Raw genomic sequence first — 20,620 nt, forward strand, 5'->3', positions numbered from 1 at the left:
CTCGTTTAGCGCAATAATGCAGCACCCTGTGGGTGAGGTGCTGTTGTTGGTGACTGTTGCTTTCTATGAAGGTTCTGTCCTATCATAGACAAAGTTGTTTGCAATGCCACATGATAGTTGTAATTTTTACGGAACCCACATAAGCCAGGTATGAGGGCAGACCTCGGATGGGGTGTTTTACTGAAACGCACACCGTGTACAATTTAACCCTGCTATACAATTATTTTAAGAAAGCAGACAGCGTTAAGTGTATGTATTTTTCCACGCCACAGTTTTGTTTTTCGAACGCTTTGATCATTTCCTCAAATTTGAGCCCCGTTGCCGTATCGACTTTTTCTTTTTATAAGCTTCCAAACTTTTTTGTCAGCTGCCAAACGGAATGATACTTCCGATCTCGGCAACAAGTGTATTTAACATGTCATTGTTAGCCCTGTATTGGCCTAGCAACTGTCAGGTAGAAGTTATGAACTACCAGAGTTAGTGAGTAATGGTCCCTAAATTACAGAAATATAAAAGCAATGGTCGACTTATTAAAACAAGCAAACATGATTCGCGCTCAATTAAAGCTAACAACTGGCCATGTTTGCGAGACTGAAAAGGATAAAACTGTGCACAAAAAACTGACAGACGATTATGATAGTCGGTAATACGAAATCGGCGCGCAGCTCTTCATATGCCACCTGCCACCGCTGACAGGTGTCCATTCTTCCGCTCTCGCTATGGCAGATGACGTTTCGCTCCGCTACTACCGGCCAATAAGACACCTGTAAGGTAGCGTGTTGTCAAGTTGTCAGGTCACGCCACCTGTCACGTGGCGTGTTGTCAAGTGTCAGGTCGCACCACCTGTCATGTGGCGCGTTGTCAGGTTGTCAGGTGGCGTCACCTGACAGGTAGCGGCGTAACACGTCACCTGTGAGGTGGCGTGTTACGCCGACGACGACTACGACACGGCACACAGGGGCGGGCGCGTATGCTATCGCACTGGCAATACGTTATGGAATTAGCTGTACGTGTGAATTTTTAGAGCGCAGGTCTTAGGCGCCCGCCCCTGTGTGCCGCGTCGTAGTCGTCGGCGGGCGCCTAAGACCTGCGAGCTCACACGTACAGCTAATTCCACAATGTATTGCCAGTGCGATAGCATACCCAGCTGCTGATACCTTCGCCGAATGTGACACCACTTCCAGCCTGATGACGTCACTTGCCTCTAGCCAATGGGAATGTTCCGTCTGAGGACGTCGCTTACTTGCAGACAATGGGAACCCTCAGGTGGCGAAATTTTACGACCTAGGACGCATTTTGGTCTCATGGTGCTTCTAATTCTATCGAATTATAAATAAATCAATAGCGAGATTCAAACGGTTCTATCGCCCGTCAGTGCTGAAATTCGGTAACCATAATAATTATAGGCTCTTTTGGCGACAGGGTTAGCTTCTGCAGTGAGTGATTCCCTTAGGTTTACTCTGTCCTTGGCGGGTTTTGGCCTTGCTTTCACAAATATGAACAAAATCACGTTTATGCTATAATATTTACAGCTACACATCTGCGTGTGGACTTATATGGAAACTATCCATAATCTTGTAGTGGGTACCGCACGAAATAAGGCGTGCGTTAAAGAGTTAAAATAAGCGCCTCTCTCGCATTTCGGTGACCTTTTTCAGCCTTCAAGGTATTTCGATCCGACGTGACGAATTCTCTATGCTTCTTTGTTACACCAATTGTATCCACCAGCAGTAGTGTCGTATGGTGCTGAAGGTTTTCTTAATTATTTGAGAAATAAAAGGGAGTAGAATGAAAACGGGTAATATCTCGCTTCCATGAGAAGTGGGTTGCCTAATTCTGTGCGCATTTTTAATGACGACGACGATGCGACTTGCGCACAGAATTCTCGACGCCTTTTCCTAAGTGAATGTCACCCTTGTGAATTTTGTGCGTGTCATCAATAAGACTTCTTTATTTCCTTGGAGCGGGTTGGGGCGTTCTCCTTTGTGAGTAGTTAAAATTTAATTTGCCCTCCTTAGTAGGTACACTCGTGAGCAATATAAGATGGAACGAACTATCGGCAGCAAATTACTTATTTTCTTGTTTTTACTACAAAAAATCTGAGAATGAATTTCGGGTATTATATGCCAAAAGAAAAACTAGCCAGAAAACAAAAAAGTGCTTGTCACGCATGATTAGGGAGTAATCAATGAATGAATGCTCAACCTTTGTTCTCTCTCATGTCGCTCAAGACTACAACTAATTACTTTCTCTTTTTCGAACACTCTTTTACTTTCTACATTACAGTACTTCTAGGGGATGGATTGCACTGGCGCCATTCTACCGTCGTAATAGCTTTTCACCTTTACATTCTTTCTTTGTCTATTTCCAATCCGTGGGAAATTTCTGCCCAGCTGTCCTCCAGTATTTCAGTGTCTGTCCTAAAGGGCAGTGGTGTGAACTCATCTTGAGTCAGCGACGTTTCATATATCCGTGTCCTTCGAACCAGCAGCAATGATTCGCCGCAAGTTATACTATGGTTTTCTTTTCTCTTTTTTTTTTACCGGCGCTGAATTCGCTCGAGAGGAAGAGCTGACGGCCAGGACCAGCAAGATTACACTTCCAGGTTCCAAACGTTCTTCGGAAGAGTGCCGTGTCAGAAGAAGTGAACGTTTTCGGGAGGAACTTCTTTTAGAGCAGGATGCGTTCTGTCCCGTCGATTTTCATTACGGGAGTAATGGGAAGTTCCACGTTCCTCCCTCCAAGTGTCTGGTATGTTGGCTCCGGTCTTATGGCCCCCGAAGAAAAAGGAACAAGTACTTCGAGCTACTTCGTTGAGGTCAAAGAAAGCGTGAGACAAAGATTGGCGCGCAGACGCTCTCTCGCCTGTCCTTCCCACCCTGTTGTCCATAGAAATGGCGGTAAGTGATTCCATGACGCAAGAAATACACACACGAGCTTGCTAAAAGCAGAGGGAGAAGGTGACGGCTCGTAGCGAAGCTACTTGGATGACAGGCAGTTATTAGGTAAGAGACTAAAGGTCAGTGCCTCTGTGGTGCATTATGAGTTGCTTCCGTTGTCAGAAGAACGCCTGTGAACGTTTTTACCTCAAGTGCTGTCATTGTCATCACTCTCACCTCCTCTCCTGTTACACTGCATCTAATCTTCCCAGTATACTTTTCCCACTATTCTTTTCAGCACCTAGAGCGACAAGCTAAAGCTGTGTCCTTTCGACCTGACCTCTGAGCCATTCATCATACACACAAAAATATCTCATCCTCTACTAAAAAAAGAAAGAAACTTGCAATTGTGATTTTCATCTTATTTTTCAGTATGTCTTTGCACCATTCGTTTCCTTTTCTGAACCGTGCACTCATTCTCACTACATTTTGTTCTATGAGTAACAGCCTGCGTCGACTGATATCAATCCATTTGTTAAAGCTGTTAGTTTGCTTTAGCAATATACTAGCGATGTAAACTGTACTCGCTGCATATAATGTACTGGAATATGTTACTACAGATCCTTATATAAATTACTACAACGTATTACTGAACAGAATTATTATAATGTAAAATTTTGCGTATTGATCTTCCATTTCTATTCTTCTCTTCATAAACGGTGTATTTCCGGTTTTCCTTTGTTCTGCGATACATACTTCTGTGTCTAAGGCATCCTAGCCACATGTAATATTTTAGTGCAGGGTGTGGCAAAACACGACAGAAATTTGCAAACCGACGCCACTATTTATTGTTCGTAGATATCAAAAAACGAATACTGCCGAGCTATTCTCGTCCATCCTAGCATAACCCTCCCCGAATATCAAAAGGTTGCTTAAAAGGAACAAAACAAAATTTAATTAAAATTGAAACTTCGCAACACTTCATTTTGCCCCGCCCTATGCAGCGAATTTAGACAGTGCATGGGGCACTACACTATCCTAGAAAGCGGGGTAACATGGATAGAGGTTTGCAGCAAGCAATAAAACAATTACAATTACTTTAGTCCCTGTACAGATCTCCACAGCCTCGCATTTTCCCCACAAGTTGTATGCTGCTAAAACAATTCCCTCTTAATCATCTGAAGCGATAAAATTCTTAAACTTTGCATAAGAAAAGATAAGTGAGCAACTGCAAAAACTGAACACTTGCGTTAATCAAGGACTCCAGATTGCTTGAGCTGGGCACTCGAAATGTGGCATGCAGAATTTCGCGAATTTATAACCGCTTATTCGTTCACCAAGCCTCACTTCACCGTAATTTTCTCTGCTTAAGAAAAGCCAATCTTATCAATCTTAAACACGTTAAACTTAATTGTAGTAGCCACTTCGCGGGTAATATAAACTACATTTAAAGTTACTCTAATTGCTCATTTAAATGTTAGGGGGTGCTAAGTAACAAAATGCTGCGTTTTTCCCATGCGGTGTTTTCGCCCTCTTCCATACAACAAATTATAGATATTAAAATTCACAATCCCACGAGCCAAAAGAACGAATTGAAGGTAAGAAAGAACCAAGAAAGTAACAGCGACTAAAATTTGTTCGGCGGGATGCGTCGTTTATGGTTGTTTCTTCTTGAACACGTTTGAATACTTATTGCCCACTACTGACGTATCCTACCGGTACTCACCTATGGGGCAGAAACGTGAAGGCTAACAAAGAGGGTTCAACTTAAGTTAAGAACAACGCAGCGAGCTATGGAAAGGAAAATGATAGGTGTAACGTTAAGAGATCAGAAGAGGGCGGAGTGGGTGAGGGAACAAACGCGGGTTAATGATATCTTAGTTGAAATCAAGAGGAAGAAATGGCCTTGGGCAGGGCATGTAATGTGAAGGCAAGATAACCGCTGGTCCTTAAGGGTAACGGAGTGGACTCCAAGAGAAGGCAAGCGTAGCAGGGGACGGCAGAAAGTTAGGTGGGCGGATGAGATTAAGAAGTTTGCGGGGATACAGTGGCGGCAACTGACAAAGGACAGGGTTAATTGGAGAGACATGGGAGAGGCCTTTGCCCTGCAGTGGGTGTAGTCAGGCTGATTGTGATGATGATGATGATGATGATGACGTATCATCGAGCTTCCTCGCAACAACGTTCACTTATTTGATGCCTTCTTCATATGCCCCATCATTGTTTTGCTGCTTTTACAGGCGGCCCGTAGCACACGACACTTCCTGACGGGTCTATACACCATTCTTGACGTTTTCCAGGCATCAGCTTAGCTAGTGCCTTCTTCATATGCCCCATCATCGCTGTGCTGCTTACAGGATGCCCTTAGCATACAATGCTTTTAGACTGGTGTATACTTCATTCATCACGTTTTCCAGTGTACTCAGCAAACTTTTCAGTTTCCTCTGGTTCCTTGCTTGAACTCATTTATTCTCTCTGAGCTTCTTTCTTCTCCATTCTCGCAATCTGAGGCGATAGCAACATGTTTCTAGTGCATCGAAGAGTCTTGAAGAAAAAATCACAGTGTCACATTCATATGACTCGCCTTAGTGTCGCATTTTACTATGGGAACTTAATCTTTTACCAACACACACTCTCGACTTTCACGCTACGCATCGTTGTCTCTCAGACAAAGCGCAGAACGTTTGCTTGCCATAAGCTGTCGCACAATGTGTGCTCGCAACTCTCGCAGCGCCCCCGCACGGGATAAAATACTTCCCTCATTCCCAAGCCCATCGCCGCCCTCAGATTGTCAGGCGCCGCCAAGAGCCGAGAGCATACAGCCGCCAACGCTAGGATCATAACGAGTCCGCACTTCTTCCTGAAGAGAACGGAAAAGGGACTCGGCCCCACAAAGACAAGCAGAAACCCGGGATCCCCCACCAAAGTCTCTCACGCCACCCGAGACACTTTCGACAGATTGGCACGCCACCGCCGGCGCCGCGACTCTCCCACGCAGAGCCATAGGAAGGGAAGAGTTGCTGAAACTACGGAGCTGCACGCGAGAAAGAAAAAAATTGAGCGAACGAAGAGAGAGAGAAAAAAGTAAAACGGATAAAATGCAGCTATGGGCTGAGAGAGCAGTTTTTTTCTAGCTGCTTCATTTTGTTTTTCTTTATTCTGTTCTTTTTTTTTCCTCTTCCTCGGTCCTAGGACGAGTGCTGTGAAGCGAAGAGATTGTCACCGAGCGTGCGCGTGTGCGTGTCAGCGAGCGAACGACCTCCCGGCGGCGCTCGCCGCAAGACGATGACGATGTCGATGAAGGCACGCTCGCGGGTATATAGCGGCAGCGCAAGCAAAACGCTACTGCCTTTGGGGATCACTCCTTGCGACATCCACTCCCTGCTTTGTTTTTTTTCCCCCTCTGTTCGTCGCCGTCGGTTGCGTCGTGGTCAACTGACGTCCTCCCAAGGACGCTATATCCCGGGAATTTCCCCGAGGACGCTCGGCTGACCGTTATTCGCCGCTGCGGCATCCGAGCGACCCAGCCGCGCACTCTTCATACCCATAGTGGGGAAAGTTACTGGTTTCATGAGGCAAGCTGGATACAGACAAGAAGTATAGTGTGCGTAGTGGGCGTGTGTCCACGCGTGGTTTCTTGTCTCCTTTGCTTCTTTCAGGGAGAAGAAGCTTCTCGTAACTTCTGCGTACTAAAATGTATTGTGTACACGCGGTGTTGGTGGTCCGACGCCCCCGCCCACACGAACACTTTCGCAGGGGGAGGGTGGTCGCAGTTCTGACCAAGTCCTCCGTTAATGTCGGGTCTTGTATGGGCGTAAAAATATGAGTAGGGGAGCTGATTCTTCTCTGAGATGAGGCAGACGTAGAGGCGCCAACAGGTGGTCCGTGTAATGGAGTTCTCGGAAGAGAGGCATGCAGCTTCTTTATTTGAGAAAGAAATCCGGCGCCTGTGTAGGCTCCTTTTCTCCAATGCACCTCATGGATGTGGAAAGCCAGGAATGAGCGTGACAGCGACTGTGTAGGCCTAGAAAGTCCCTTCGTTCCCCTTGCGGGGTTTGATGCGGAGAGAGATGGTATACAGGGCTCGTGTAATATTTGCCTGAATATGTGGACAGCTGCCTAATTGATGCGTTACTGCTACGGTACATAACGTAGGCAGTGAGGCTATGAGGCAGTGAGGCTGGGTTCACCAGTAAATAAATCTTTACGTTTCCGAACTATGCAGAGTAAAGTAGGGTCGTTCGTTTAGGAAGGTTGACAGCGAGGGTATAGCTCAGCACTTTGCGCTATATTTCTCAACGCAGTTGTCGAGTACGTCGAAAATTGGCAAGCACGTTCCACTTTCACAGCGTTGAAAACGAGCAAAGGAGAGTAATTAATGTAGGCGATTTTCCTGTTGGGGCTCGAATTAACGGCAGGATGCTTTTTACGTTTTGAAGTGGCTGTTTATTAACGAGGTGAAGTTGCGCCTGATTACATGCGTGCATACAGTCCAGAGTCCATCTAGTCTCTTGTCTTGCTTCGCTTTCCTCCCCAGGGTTGCTGGTCGCCCTCCTCGGCACCAGTGTTGCCAGACGCTTATGCTCTTTCCGCTGTGCGGGCTCAATGCGCAACTGGAGGTTCGCTAACACTAACTTTTGGGGAGCATTGGACCTTAGTGGTTGTCTTTTGTTGTCTTCCTATAATTCTTCATTAAGGGGGAATAAAATTTCGTTGCCATCAAATCTGTACAGTCCTTGCAGTATCCGCAAGGCGAGCATATTCGTATCTTGCAGCATAAAGGATTGCATGTGCCAAGTGGGTCCCATGAAGTCCCTAGGAGGCGTGTGCTATTGAAATATGACATATAATACAGCACACGGTTTGAGCCTGTGACGCTGAAAACACGGGGAAATGTGTCAGCTGCTATTAATTAAATGACCTGCCTCGAGGAGAGGTTACAGGGTCCACCCAGCTTTATCTAAAGCAAGGTCTGGCATCCCCGGAATGCCGGTCGGCTCGATCAAGCCGTCGATGTAATTATACATGCGGCCGCACTGTGTTGGAGTGCGTAAACTGTATTTGAGCCCAATCCGGTCATGCAGATGCCTTAGAATAAATGGCGGCCAAACAGCATGTGCTTTACAATGTGTTAGATTCAATACAAACCAAGCATTCAATACTAATTTATTCTGTCGTAGACTTCATTCAAGCAGCTTCCCGGCTGGTCTCCTAATGAGCTTTGGAATGTTTTTATTATGTAATTAGTTCTTGTTGACGAATTGGGACTAAGCGTTCGAGGCAGGAGAAATAATTTCGTTATTTTAGGCTGCTTTAAGTATTACTACTTCCGTTTTATTACACTGGAGCCTATACCACTGCATTTCAAACCTTTGTTAAAGTATAGTTGTACAGCCGGACTGAAGAGCTAGGCAGTATGCGCAGAGTGACGTGTACGAAGTCTCTGTATGTGCCTCCGCATGATTTCCCGTTATGCGCTAATTAGCACATTCAAAGGCCTTCTTAAGCTGGAAGCAAATGTGCTTCTTACGAGTCTTTACTGTTGTTTGCAATGGAAGGAAAAAAAGGTGCTATTTGGGCACGGTGCTAACGCCCTAGCTGTCAGAAAGAACAAGCAGGAAGTTTCCAGAGCGAAATTCGCGATGGAAAAAGATTGCTAAAACCTTCAGTTAAGTGAAAAAGCCATCAAGGCTCGCTTCTGCCTTAACTCGTTCGCTTTGAGGCAAGGGAAAAGAAAAGAATGTTAGCAAGTGGGAACCCCAAACGCGTCACTTCAGATTACAAGTGCTTTGATTACAGAGATCACGCCAGAGAACACGGTGTTAGTAAATAAAAAACTGCGTTCCGAGCTCGGTAAAAAAAACTTCCTCGTTCCGAAGGCAACAAAGCAGCCGCTGATAAGTGCCAGCTGTGACGATGACATGCTTTTGCGCTTGGGCGCAGCTGTTTTTATCTGGCACTGGGGCTTGCGCGCGTTTGCATTTGCATAGAGGATGAAGCAAGGAGAAGAAGGCAGGCACAACAGAGGCGAAGCATTTGAGAAGCTTAACACACGTGCGCCTGCCATTATAGAGCGCTTTGTTCTGCTACGCGAATGGCAGGTCAGCCAGGAAGATGAGAGGCAGAAGGCTTCGTTGGACGCACGTGTGGTTGCTTACTAATAGTTTGCGCCCTCAACTCGAGCAAGGAGCTGAACTTTGTGCTTGCTAACGAAAAAAAAAGGCACGTAACGGTGTTGTGGAAACACTTCACGCTGTTCGAATTTCTCCTCGGTCAAAGTGCCAAGCAGGCAGCCGTCTGTATTTTTATTATAAGAGCAGTAATTGGTGTTGTGAGGAAGTTAGCGACTGAGTGGTGCACGATGCACTTTGCTAGGGTGAGTCAGAGAGTTAGCGAGAATGATGTGATTAAGTGAAAGTGAGTGAGTGAAAGTTAGTGAGTGACAGTGAGTGAGTGATTCAATGAGAGTGAGCGAGGGAGTGAGAATTAGTTAGTGAGTGAGCGAGGGAGTGAGAATTAGTGAGTGAGTGAGAGAGTCAGTGAGAACTAGTGAGTGAGTGAGTGAGTGAGTGAGTGAGTGAGTGAGTGAGTGAGTGAGTGAGTGAGTGAGTGAGTGAGTGAGTGAGTGAGTGAGTGAGTGAGTGAGTGAGTGAGTGAGTGAGTGAGTGAGTGAGTGAGTGAGTGAGTGAGTGAGTGAGTGAGTGAGTGAGTGAGTGAGTGAGTGAGTGAGTGAGTTAACAGTACGAATCTCGCTACATCCACGCGGCGTCTTTATTTTAAGCCCGATGAGCACACTGGAAACGAAACGGAGAACACCAGACTGGTTCGCTCATGACAATCTCGGACAAGAATCTTGCTTACGTAACAGCCAAACGTTTCACCTATTCAAAGTACACAGGCGGAAAATGTACAAAAACACCCCTTCTTTCCTTCCTCATTACACCCGCCTCGAGATTGGACATTCCGCGCTTCTAAGACAAAAGCTCGCCCGCGTGTGCACACAGATAGCCGTGAAAAACACGCTCCAGCGCATAAACAGGAAATGCGTGAAGGTTCTCCGTAATGGTTCTGGTGGCGCTGCTGAGAGCGCCCGTGAAAAAAACACTTTGGTGAACGTCACATGTTTGCCTGGGCTCCCGAAGCCGGTGGTCTGGCGATCGTCCTTCGTCGTGATGTTTGGTGTAGTGTAAGAATCAGGAACCACAACAACCGTGATTCAAGCGTGAAGAAAAGGCGGCTGTTTCGTCCGAAAACGGAACAATACGCAGAAACCGTCGCTCTTGAAAAACTACCATTCGCAGCTACTCCACGGTTCTGGATACAAAGTGGAATGACAAGTTGTTGACACGCAAAGTATCTGCGGCATCCATCTTCACAGTTTGCTGGAAGAAGTGACGGAGGCTCCGTACAGAAATAGGGACCCCTTCTTGGAATCTCAGCCGGGAAAACTGAGCCCAGACATAAACAAAAAAGATTCTATACATACCAACTCCGTCGGATAACCCTAGCTTCATTCCATAACTGTGCGCAACCACGTAAGCTCAGGTGATGATAGGCCTCGTTTCTTCTGTCCCCGTTCCCCTCTGTAAACCATGTCTGATCCAGAAAATCGTAAATCTTAATCTGGAAAACTATTCCGAACAGCTGTAACAATACTACGCGTGGCTCAAAATAAGCACACAGCTGCCGAGAAATATAGAACCGATATTTAAGCCTCGAGTTATTCTTCGCCTTGTTCCTCACTGGTTAACATTCGCCCGGGCCCTGTTTGAAATTAGTCTTTGAAGAGTGCGCAGACAGCTGCTCCGAGAAGGCGGAGAGATAAGAAGAAGAAGACAAAGAGAGAACCGGTCCAGTCTAGAAAACAAAAAACAAAGAAAAAAGATCAGCATCACAGCAGAAGCAGCGTGTATCTAAAAAAGAAAGCAGCCATGCCACGCAGCCTGCGCCGTTTACGCAAGCGTTTTAAAACCTAGCGCCGAGCGCTCGTCCGTAAAGCAGAAACAACGGGTGGTACGCGTCGTCGTCGGCGTATATTCGGGCTTCATGTTTACGAGACATACGCGCGGACCCCGGGCGGACCAGCAGGAGGCAGGAGGGTAAACAAGCTTACCCCCTCTTGCCTACAACACCCCCCCCCCCCCCCTACACCCCCCCTTTTGCTTTGAGTTTGGGCGGCAAGCAGACGCCGCTACGACAGCGTCGAACGTTTAAAAGGTGGGAGTCGGGGCAAGCGGGGGGCAAGGGCGGAACGACAACGTTTATAACGAGTAACATGTTGAAAAAACCCAGGGCCCCGAATGGCCGAACAGCCTAACACACGTTTCCAATACCCACGCGTCCGCGCTCACACCGCGCACGCCTGCGCCGTGAACCCTGCCTGCGCCCCGAAAAGTGTACCCATGTAGCTCCCCTAGCGGCAGCGTTTGCAAAAAGCCATCGCCAGCGGCCGCGCGCTGGGAAAAAACGGGCCGTCTGCATAGGAGTTGGTGGGTTTGCTGCCGCCGCCGCTGCTTGTTGCTGCTGCTACAATAGCGTCGTCTGCTTCTTCCGAGGCACATTGCGGCAGCTGCGCGCGCTTGTCTCTCGGACGGCTGCGTTGTTTCTTTGGTTGAATCAGCGGCTCATACAGATTCTATTGTTTTCAGTGCCGACGGCGTTTCGCGCAAGCCTGTGTAAATTGGGTACGCGTCTTCTGCTGCTGTCTTCAGAGAGTGCACGACGCCCACATCAACTAGTCGAGCTCCTTCGCTTTTCTTTTTTTTTTCTCTCACTTCTTGGAGTCCTGAGGTCATGAGATGCTCCCGACGTCTGCCCGTGCCACCACGCCTTCGCAAGTTCGACGCACCCGCACCGGCATCGAGTGATTGAGTCCCCGTGGGACGACACCCTGCAAACAGCTCGCGTCCGTCCGCCCGTGGATATCGAAAATGTGCCCGCTCCATGCCATCGTCGCCGCATGTTGCAATTCGGAACGCCTCGAAGCGAAGCTGGAGTAGGCGGAGACGCGCATACGCCTGAATCATTGCATCTTGTCAGTCCGCCGGATACTAGTTTTGCGAAACTCGCAACCCATATGATGGCATTGGCCTTGTGATACAAAGTTTCGACCGGTCGGTCGTACCGTGAGTGTTTGGTGCAAGTTTCGGCCGCGAATTGGTATTCGCATCTCGTTCCCAGCTGGTTCCGTCCCACACAGAGACACGAGTGAAAGTCATTCATGTTCGTCTAGTGCTTCATCGGGACAAGTTGGGCAAGCCTGTCGAATGTGTGTGGGTGCACGTGACTCAAGGTAGTGGTGTAAAATAGTGCGCGCTACAAGTCGTCTGCTCGACTGTCACAAAGAAGGAGAAGTCAAAACTGCACAAGGAGTTTGGAGGTATTTGAACTTACCTATGAAGCAAGAAGCGCCGTCTTTAACGTGGCAATAAACTAAGTGCGACATCGTCGTCTGCTCGGGTAATATCGTGCCGCCATGTTGTCCGAACCGAAGCCCCTGCGACAGCCATCGAAGTCATTGAACAGACTTGATGCGGTAGGTGTGCGCATTTGTTTGGCAAAAAAAAAAAAGGTGGAACCTGTGTGATAGCGCATGCGGTTCTTAGAAGGCCTTCGTAGGATCAATTTGGCGTTTTATTGTGAAATGGCTGTGTTCTACACCGAATAATCCGTAGCCAGGCGTCTTTCTCTCGTCGCTTCAACTCTCGAGTTTTCCGTGTAGCACAGAGACCATTTGAGACGTTGATGATTAATTGTGACGTGAGAAAAAATATCATAAAGCTACGCATGCGCGGAAGATTGGATCGTACTAGCTCTTGCTTACAGAATTGAACGGCTAAACTTAGGTTCGTGCTTTCAAGTGCAGCTGTTACTGCTTAAGGGCTTGAACTTCTCGCATTTATGACGCAGATGACTTCAGTAATCTGTGCCCCTCAAGATATCTTGCGTGTGATGTGCACATATTGCATCACACTGTGGGCATGCGCCGTTTCTAACAGTCCTTTAATGCGGAAACAAGGACATCATCATCATCATCATGAACTTGAACAACTTCGCATTTTTGACGCAGATGACTTCAGTAATCTGTGCCCCTCAAAATGTCTTGCGTGTTATGTGCACATACTGACACACTGTGGGCACGCGCCGTTTCTTTAATGTTCTTGAACGGTTCTTTAAGGCGGGCCGGCCGATGCCTGTGTCGTTTTCAGTGCACCCATCCCCCCCTTTTTTTTTTTGTTTAGCTCACGTCATATTGTGCGTTACTGACACTGATGCGATATGTTTCGCTAGATGTTACCAAGGCGACATGTCAGTCTCAGTAACTTCTTCACTACTCTTAAGCCTAGCGTGTGGCCCTTCCGTGTGCCTTCTTAAATCCTGCGCATTCAATTTGTTGGCATTCTTTACACCCTCATTTATTACCAGACACTCCACTTAATTAACATCGTTAAGCCCACACAAGAACATCTTGATCCGTCGCGTTACATTCTTTCATTCATTCCTGGTTTCGACTCCATGGCGTCCTTCGTGGGGCGGCGGGCTAACAAATTGACCCAGAACGTATATAAATATATAAACGTCTAGGAATTCGTTGGACGTTTCGTTTATTATTCTGCGCACATTCAAATAAATCACAGAAGCGGAAAACAGACAAGCCCATAGACAAAACAAAAACACCGTTCTTCCTGTTTGCCTCGAGGCCTCAAGTCGCCCGCAGGGAATTTGGAGGAAGGGACGGGGATGGTTTGGAAGCTTTTTTTTTTCTCTCTCTCACTAAGGCTTTGATCTCTCAGAGGACAGGAGGCGGGCTTTCTCCTTACCCCCAAGAGGCCGCCGTGTACGGGGAACACAATGCCGTGCTCTTGTCTCTCAAGGAGGACGTTTAATTGGACCGGTTCCAAAGCAATGCCGCCCCCGACCGCTCACAGTGCTTCTTTTGTGCACCTACACTGGCAAAAAGGGCGAGGAATTCTTGTAAAACTCAAGCGCGAGGAATTCCCCTTGTGATCTCCGTCACAAAAGCCGTGTATGTACTTCATCATTCTCGGTATTTTTTGTCCCCCCCCCCCCCTCTCCCCACACACACACTTTTTTTTTTCTCTATCGTTCTCCTCATTTTATTCTCCTATCTCCTCCTGTACTCATCTTTCTCGTCACTTCAATAAGAAAGCTTGATGGCGGCTTCCAATCGAGTCCAACCCAACCCTCCCCCCTACATCTCGTTGAGTCAATATCCACTCCGGTTCAATTATGTACCTTTTCTTTTTCGCCTTAGATTTGCTAGGCAACCGCCTGGAATCGCAATATACACCAGCTTTAACCTTTTGCGAGTCTGTGGACGCTCGCTATGCGAGGTATTCCGCTCAGTACATGGGCAAATATCAGGGGTCACACAGTCACAATGCAGGCACTCCACTGCACTCAGGCTTCGTGAAGTAAGCGTCCGTGATTGAATCCATCGGGTATCCGGTTGCGACAAAAGGCCTTTAGTATACACCGCCATTTGGGTGAGCTAGCGCTTTTACTTCAAGTTGCAATTAATTTTTATGCGTTCAGATTGTTCGTTCCGCGAACATACAAGGTGTCATACGTCGTGACTGTTTAATTTATTCACTTCTAGAACAAGGATGCATCACGATCTTTTTTTTTTTTTACTTCTACGGCATTAGCTCTAAGACTAACATTACTCAAGGTCGCGTTAGCATGTAACACAGGGTTGTTCAAGTGAGACCAGTGGGTGGTACGATTGCTACACAGATTGTGGACCACCTAATTTGCCTAGAATATTCGCAGTGGTATCAAACGATTCAAGGCATTATAAAGCATAAGATTACGAGTCGAATCAAAGCGTAGTTTATCACAGAGATTAGCAGTGGCGACCTTTGTTTCCCGAAACCGTGACATTATTGAAACTTCAAACGTCCATTACGGCCAAACTAATTGACGTAGAACATTCCAAGTGGCGTCTAACGATTTGTCTTCTTGCGCTGTATATGTTGGTATCAAAAGGGTAAATATCCGGATATAACGAATTTTTTGTACCGGATATAGCGAAGATGGCTAAGGTCGCAGTATTCCTTCGATAGTGCTAACGCTCGCTACTCATACGCTGACTCAGCATTTTTCTCTTTTTTTTACGTAGTTTTTCTGGTTTCCTATAGCCTTAATACAGTAAAAACAGAGTACATGTCTGCGGAACTAGCGTTCCTAACGTTACAGCGCCGGCATTAGAAAACGCAGGCCTTTCCTAGACAGTATAAAAATGCAGCGCTCCCTTCCGGAGTGTGTTTCGCAGAAGATACGTCACAGTATCTCTAGTCTTAACACAATGACTACAAAAAAAGAAAAGAAAACTTAGTACCGCTGCGCTCCTCTGACGTCTTTGTAGCAATTGTCCTACACGATGCATCACTCGGCAGGCTGATTCACAATGGTACTCGCGAATTTCAATAGGCTTTTTTTTCTCTCTCTTTATCGTCAACATCGTTAGTTTCTATTTCATTTTTTCTTCTCCAAGTCCAGCATTCTGTGTTAAAATTCGCAAAGTTGAAATCGACAAATAATTTTTTCTTAGTGGGTGAGTGTCAGCACGGAGACAAAAATCCCAAATGCTGTCATAATTTAAGGCCACTTTATATATGTTGTTCTTTTTTTCATTCCCTGTAAATTTTTTTTTGTCAAGCTGGCTGAATTATAAGTAGCGATGAGCCGTCTAGCTAAGCTGAACGCTGCGTCGCGATAATCCATCGTGCAACACTTGCGTCCGCACCTGACGAAACCAACATCTGTGCGGGAACATCAGCTGCATCTGATGACGTAAACGCTTGAAAAACGACACGCGTTTCCTACAGAATACAGGGCGTGCCGGTGCTCCTCACTTCTCTTTGACTTTTCTGTATGCTTTCTGTCCAGCGTGGATTACCACCCAGCCCAAACCCACACCTTATTGTGTTCACAACACAAGCAGTGCTTAAACCATGGGTGCCGACAACATACTGTGTAAAGTCTTATAGACGTTACAGGCTATCTGCGCAGAATTCTACTACTCCAGCGTTGCCAACTGTTCGATATTAATTAGAACCACAGATCTAACTACAGACCTGAATACATAAGTTCTTTCTTGCAACAAGCAAATGCGGGACCTTTGCAAATCAACTTAGATCATCAGTCATGTCCGTTATAATCTAGGTTTTGCACAACTTCACTCTAAAGACATTTATATTAAACAAGCTGCTAGTGAAGAGTATCTATTAGAAGATGGAGTCAGATAATTACTTTTCGGCCATTAAAGCTTCACAAGCTCAGCTGCTAGTGCCAGCAATCAGCTGAGGATAAGTGCAATGTAATCTGATATTCGATACCAAAAATAAGGAGAACACAAACGGAGAGAGATATCACATTTACTATGCGTTTTCCTATCAGCATATATCTTGCACACGTCCACGTGTGGGTTCGGTTCCCACCGGCCCCATGTCGTTTTTTCTTCTGCTTTTCTAATCAATTATCGTTAAGCGATAACATAATTAGTAATATTCCCCATTGATCAACAGCACAAAATAAATATATAATAATAATAAAAAAGAAGTCCTCTGTGTCCCTTGGTTTCTGTGGCTGTTGGCTTCTCTCACATATGTATAACGATCCCCTCATTCCCCCCTCAATTATATTTATATATATATATATATATATATATATATATATATATATATATATATATCGGCAACAGTTTTTATTATACAGCAGAATTATTCTGTGACATAGACGTCTGTCTTGTACGTATGGCCCGGCCAAAGTCACGAATACAACACCTTTGCCACGCCCAGAAGTTGACGAAGTACCGCTATGTCACTTACATATTTATAAGAGTAAGATCTTTCCTACCGTGATACCAGAAAGCACGTGCTTCTGAAAAAAAATTAATTCCGTGCGCAACCTCTTACGCTGTATCCTTCACGCTTTAGCACTCACGGACAGCGCTATACATAAGGAGAAAGTTTCAAAGCGTCACTCTCATCTATTGCAGGATGCAAACGGGAAACGCCCAAACAGCCTTCAAAGAAGTGTACGTACGCTCCGCCATGAGTTTCAGAAGCTTTTGCCCGCAAATGTTCCTTTATGACGCCGGTCTACGATCCAAGGTGATGCACATAACCTTGGCCTCGTGGACGTGAGTGACACGACCTTCGTGACACGTGTATTTTCTACGCCTGCGAAGCGTGCGGCCATGTCGGCTGCGCGATCTGAAAGCCAACTATACAAATTATGCGCCTGAGTTAAACGACGATTCACTGCCAAGCGCATCAATTTTGTTTGCCAAATTGTTTATACACAGAGTGACAACATTCAACTGCGCGTGCAAGAAATGCAGTCTGAATTGACAAGAACTGCATATATTGCACAGCATGTTACTCTAGTGAAGACGTAAGTACAAGCACTTTCAAGCCTGCAAAGGCGGCTGCTCGAAAAATTTTAATTTCTAATGAAATTCATTGTGCAACATATATGAATGTTGATATACAGGACGGTCGGAGGGGGGTGGGGGGTAGTCTGTGGAGGTCCTGCTTCCAAAGTAATACAAATAATGAACCTACTGCCACGTGCTCGAATTACTTACCATACGTCATTTAAAAAAAAAATATACGCTTCTGAAAAAATGTTAAGCGTTATACCAATGTGATTTCCCATGGAAAACAACGCCATTCAGGCAAGACATCCAAGAGAGTGCGTGTGTGCCAAGAACATTTATAGTTGAGTAAAAGCTAGTGCACAGGACACGCTCCAGAAGTCTCATTTCTTTCACTTCTGTGCCATTCACATCATCCGTTGAAATACTACACAGTTTCGTTAACTTTTTGGGAAAAAAAAACGTGGTTTCTGTAGAACCTAAGACAGCCTTAGTCTGGGCAAATGTTTTCCAGGACGCCATCCATAAATACGCAGACAGATCACAGAATACGAGAGAGCTCTCAGGGGTACATGCGCGCGGTTCTTAAATTTTACGTGAGAATATATTTGTATTTATTTTTCCCACTGTACAATATTCCTCAAGCTGAGTTTCGAGCTCGGCGTGCGCAAAACGGATGCGCGAGCTAGGGTTTCAGTTTATGCTAGATTTAGAGCTTCTCGTAAATGCGCATTTTGTAACTCACAATTTGTTTCTAGATAAAGTTCAGTTAGGGCATGTGCTCTAAGTGAGAGCCCTTGCCTTGCCGCTCTGTGGTGGTTGTGTAAGCTGCAAGAATTTAAGCAGAAAGTTATTACAGAAAATGTTCTCCAAGAGAGGGCTACCTGCCAGCCAGCGCCTGATACTACGCATTTTTTATAGATTATTTTCTTATTCCACCACAGGGGGAAAGAAAACACCGGCTCTTATCTAGCATTCACCTTCGGTCCAGTCTTCTGCGTTGCGCTTACAAAGAAAGTACGAAATCATGAAACTCGAGCAACCAAACTGTTTTTCAGCCCTGAAAAAGTTTCCTTTGCCACGTCTTATCGGCTTACAGCGCTGAAAAATAGGATATTAAATACTGGCCGTGCACCTTCAGAGCCTTGCCAAAGTGGTTCTCTGTTTTTTCGAAACAAAATTCCAGCAGACTAAGCCTGAATACAAGGAAAAGGGACTGAATGTCCGTTACGGGTAATTAACAGAGTGTCTGCCGTTGCTGATACGCATACGGAATGCGTGTAGACGCAGTTACTCAAACAGAACCGGGCAGTACAGATCGAGCTCGCATTGAGTGAAAAGAGAAAGAGAGAGGCTTTTTATCCTCAAGTGTACTCAACTGATATATTGATGATGATGATAGTGAAGACTGGCGATGATGATAGTCTTTTGGGCAGTGATGGGAACTAGTTATCAAGTCGGCTCCAGCTGGCTGAAGGCGGTATTTAACGGGCTTCTTAGTCACTGCGCCATGCCTTCTGATTGTTTGACGACCTCTATCTAGCATTATCAAGACTTCGGGACCGCGCCGCCGAGCCAGTCCCGCTAAGCTTAACGGAATGTTCTGTTCTGCATCCGCTCGATTATTCTTTTCCTTTCTGACATCACGGATGATGTCATCGCAATATTTCTTAATATTCAAATCCGTGCGCCTCGTGGTGGCCGCCAAAGGAACTGTAATCGCTTGTCCGGAATTCTTGATTATGGAAAGCGTTCCCTTCAGCCATCCTGATTGGACAGCGTACTAGTCAAGTGACCGTCAGTCACTTTCCTTTTTAGTGTCAGACAGGGAAAGCAGTAAAAACAACAACAAAATGCAGGAAGCAATACCGAACACAAATGTTTACAGGATAAAAAGAAGGAGGATCACCAAAGATTTCTTAAAAAAGTATTAAAGCGTTCGGCCAAGCACTGTTTAGACATTTCCTCGAATGCTCGCTTGCACGCGCTGAGCTCTTCTACGAACAATACGAGTAAGCCGTACGCTTCACATCGTTATGTGCCGATCTCTAGTCTTTACCTCTAGAGGAAAGCAACTTTACACTGATGCAGGGATCACTGAAGACTTCGAGGATTTCTTTGTTTGAGGCGCCTCTTGAACAGAAAATTCAAGTGTTATAACATTGCCACAAAAGAACTACGCTCATGTCGCGAAGTGTTTTTTTCGGCCGCATTAACTACTTCTTATTTGTTAACAAAGATGTATCGCAAACATTACGCACAAAGTGAGTAATTGCAGCAACAGGTCCCGAAGTACACCACTCCAAAGGGATCTCTGATAATCGACAAAATCCAGGAATGCATGCGCATGCGCATGCGCGCCTGACGTGTTAACATAAAAAAAATGGAAAAGCACAAGTAGAATAAGTGTAGAACTGTGCGAAGTTTTCAGAAACAAAGATTAACTCAAACAGCTATAGCTATAAAAACAAGAACAGGTAGTGAAAACCAGCGAATAAGCAGAACTGGTACTGATGTTTATTAGTGAAAACCAGCGATTAAGCAGAAATGGCGTATACGGAGAAGAACTTTCTCGATAGCAAATTACGAAGCACACCGATCAGCAACGCAATAACTGCGTAGAAAATAGGACAAATGATGCAAACAAAAATTAGGCAATCAAACTGCATGAAGTGAAGATGAAGATCGAAGGCATTTTTTCAACAATGAAAAGATTGTCAGAAACTTCATATCAGTCGTTAGGGAGCTCCAGAACTTAACTATTGTGAAACCAACAGATTTGAACACGTAATTAGATAAAATTTTTAGGTATTAGTAGGCTGCGATAAGAGAAAATCCAGTGCAGGCAGTGCAAAATTTTCGTGGAACGACGAATTGTGAACAGAATTAAAGAAACACACAGCAAAGGTTAAACGGGGCTGCATATGAAGGAAGCATGAAAAAAGGCAACAGTGTTAAACCCAGCTGCTTTGCTCGCATATGTAATGACAGGGAAGAGGGCAACAGCGCAAGATAAATGGCGTCTCAGAAAATCACACCTGCTGGCAAACATTCACCGCAGTAATACCTCACAGAGGTAGTTTGGTTTGGTTTACATTTTTTTGTTCAGAAACTCAGTCCATCTTAGCCATTTTTGCAGCAGCGGACACATGCGTTCCGCTTGCTTCGAGTGCGGGCAAACGCGAAACGAAGCACCTACATAATTAATTAAAAGACTAGCGCATAAAACTAGGACAAAGACAGAGAAGGAGACAGGACGAGCGCTAAACATCAACTAAAGGTTTACTACACCAAACATGTACTTAAAACACTTCAGTGGCACATGCGCACACTGCGT

At 45.7% G+C, this 20,620-nt stretch overlaps 1 protein-coding gene across 3 annotated transcripts in view; it reads left to right on the forward strand.

The window, feature by feature from the left end:
• Positions 1–20,620, forward strand: part of LOC149363646 (uncharacterized) — a 165,982-nt gene that overhangs the window by 64,938 nt on the left and 80,424 nt on the right. For 2 of the 3 annotated variants that reach the window (XM_089573616.1, XM_089573614.1), the window contains exon 4: positions 16,903–16,941. The exons of the other annotated variant lie outside the window; for it this stretch is intronic. In XM_089573616.1, coding sequence (XP_089429742.1) covers positions 16,903–16,941 — 39 coding nt within the window. The remainder of the gene's footprint in view (positions 1–16,902; positions 16,942–20,620) is intronic. 3 annotated transcript variants of the gene reach the window in all.

This window comes from Amblyomma mixtum, chromosome 2, assembly GCF_055824585.1.
Source record: "Amblyomma mixtum isolate Tamu chromosome 2, ASM5582458v1, whole genome shotgun sequence".
Taxonomy (NCBI): domain Eukaryota; kingdom Metazoa; phylum Arthropoda; class Arachnida; order Ixodida; family Ixodidae; genus Amblyomma; species Amblyomma mixtum.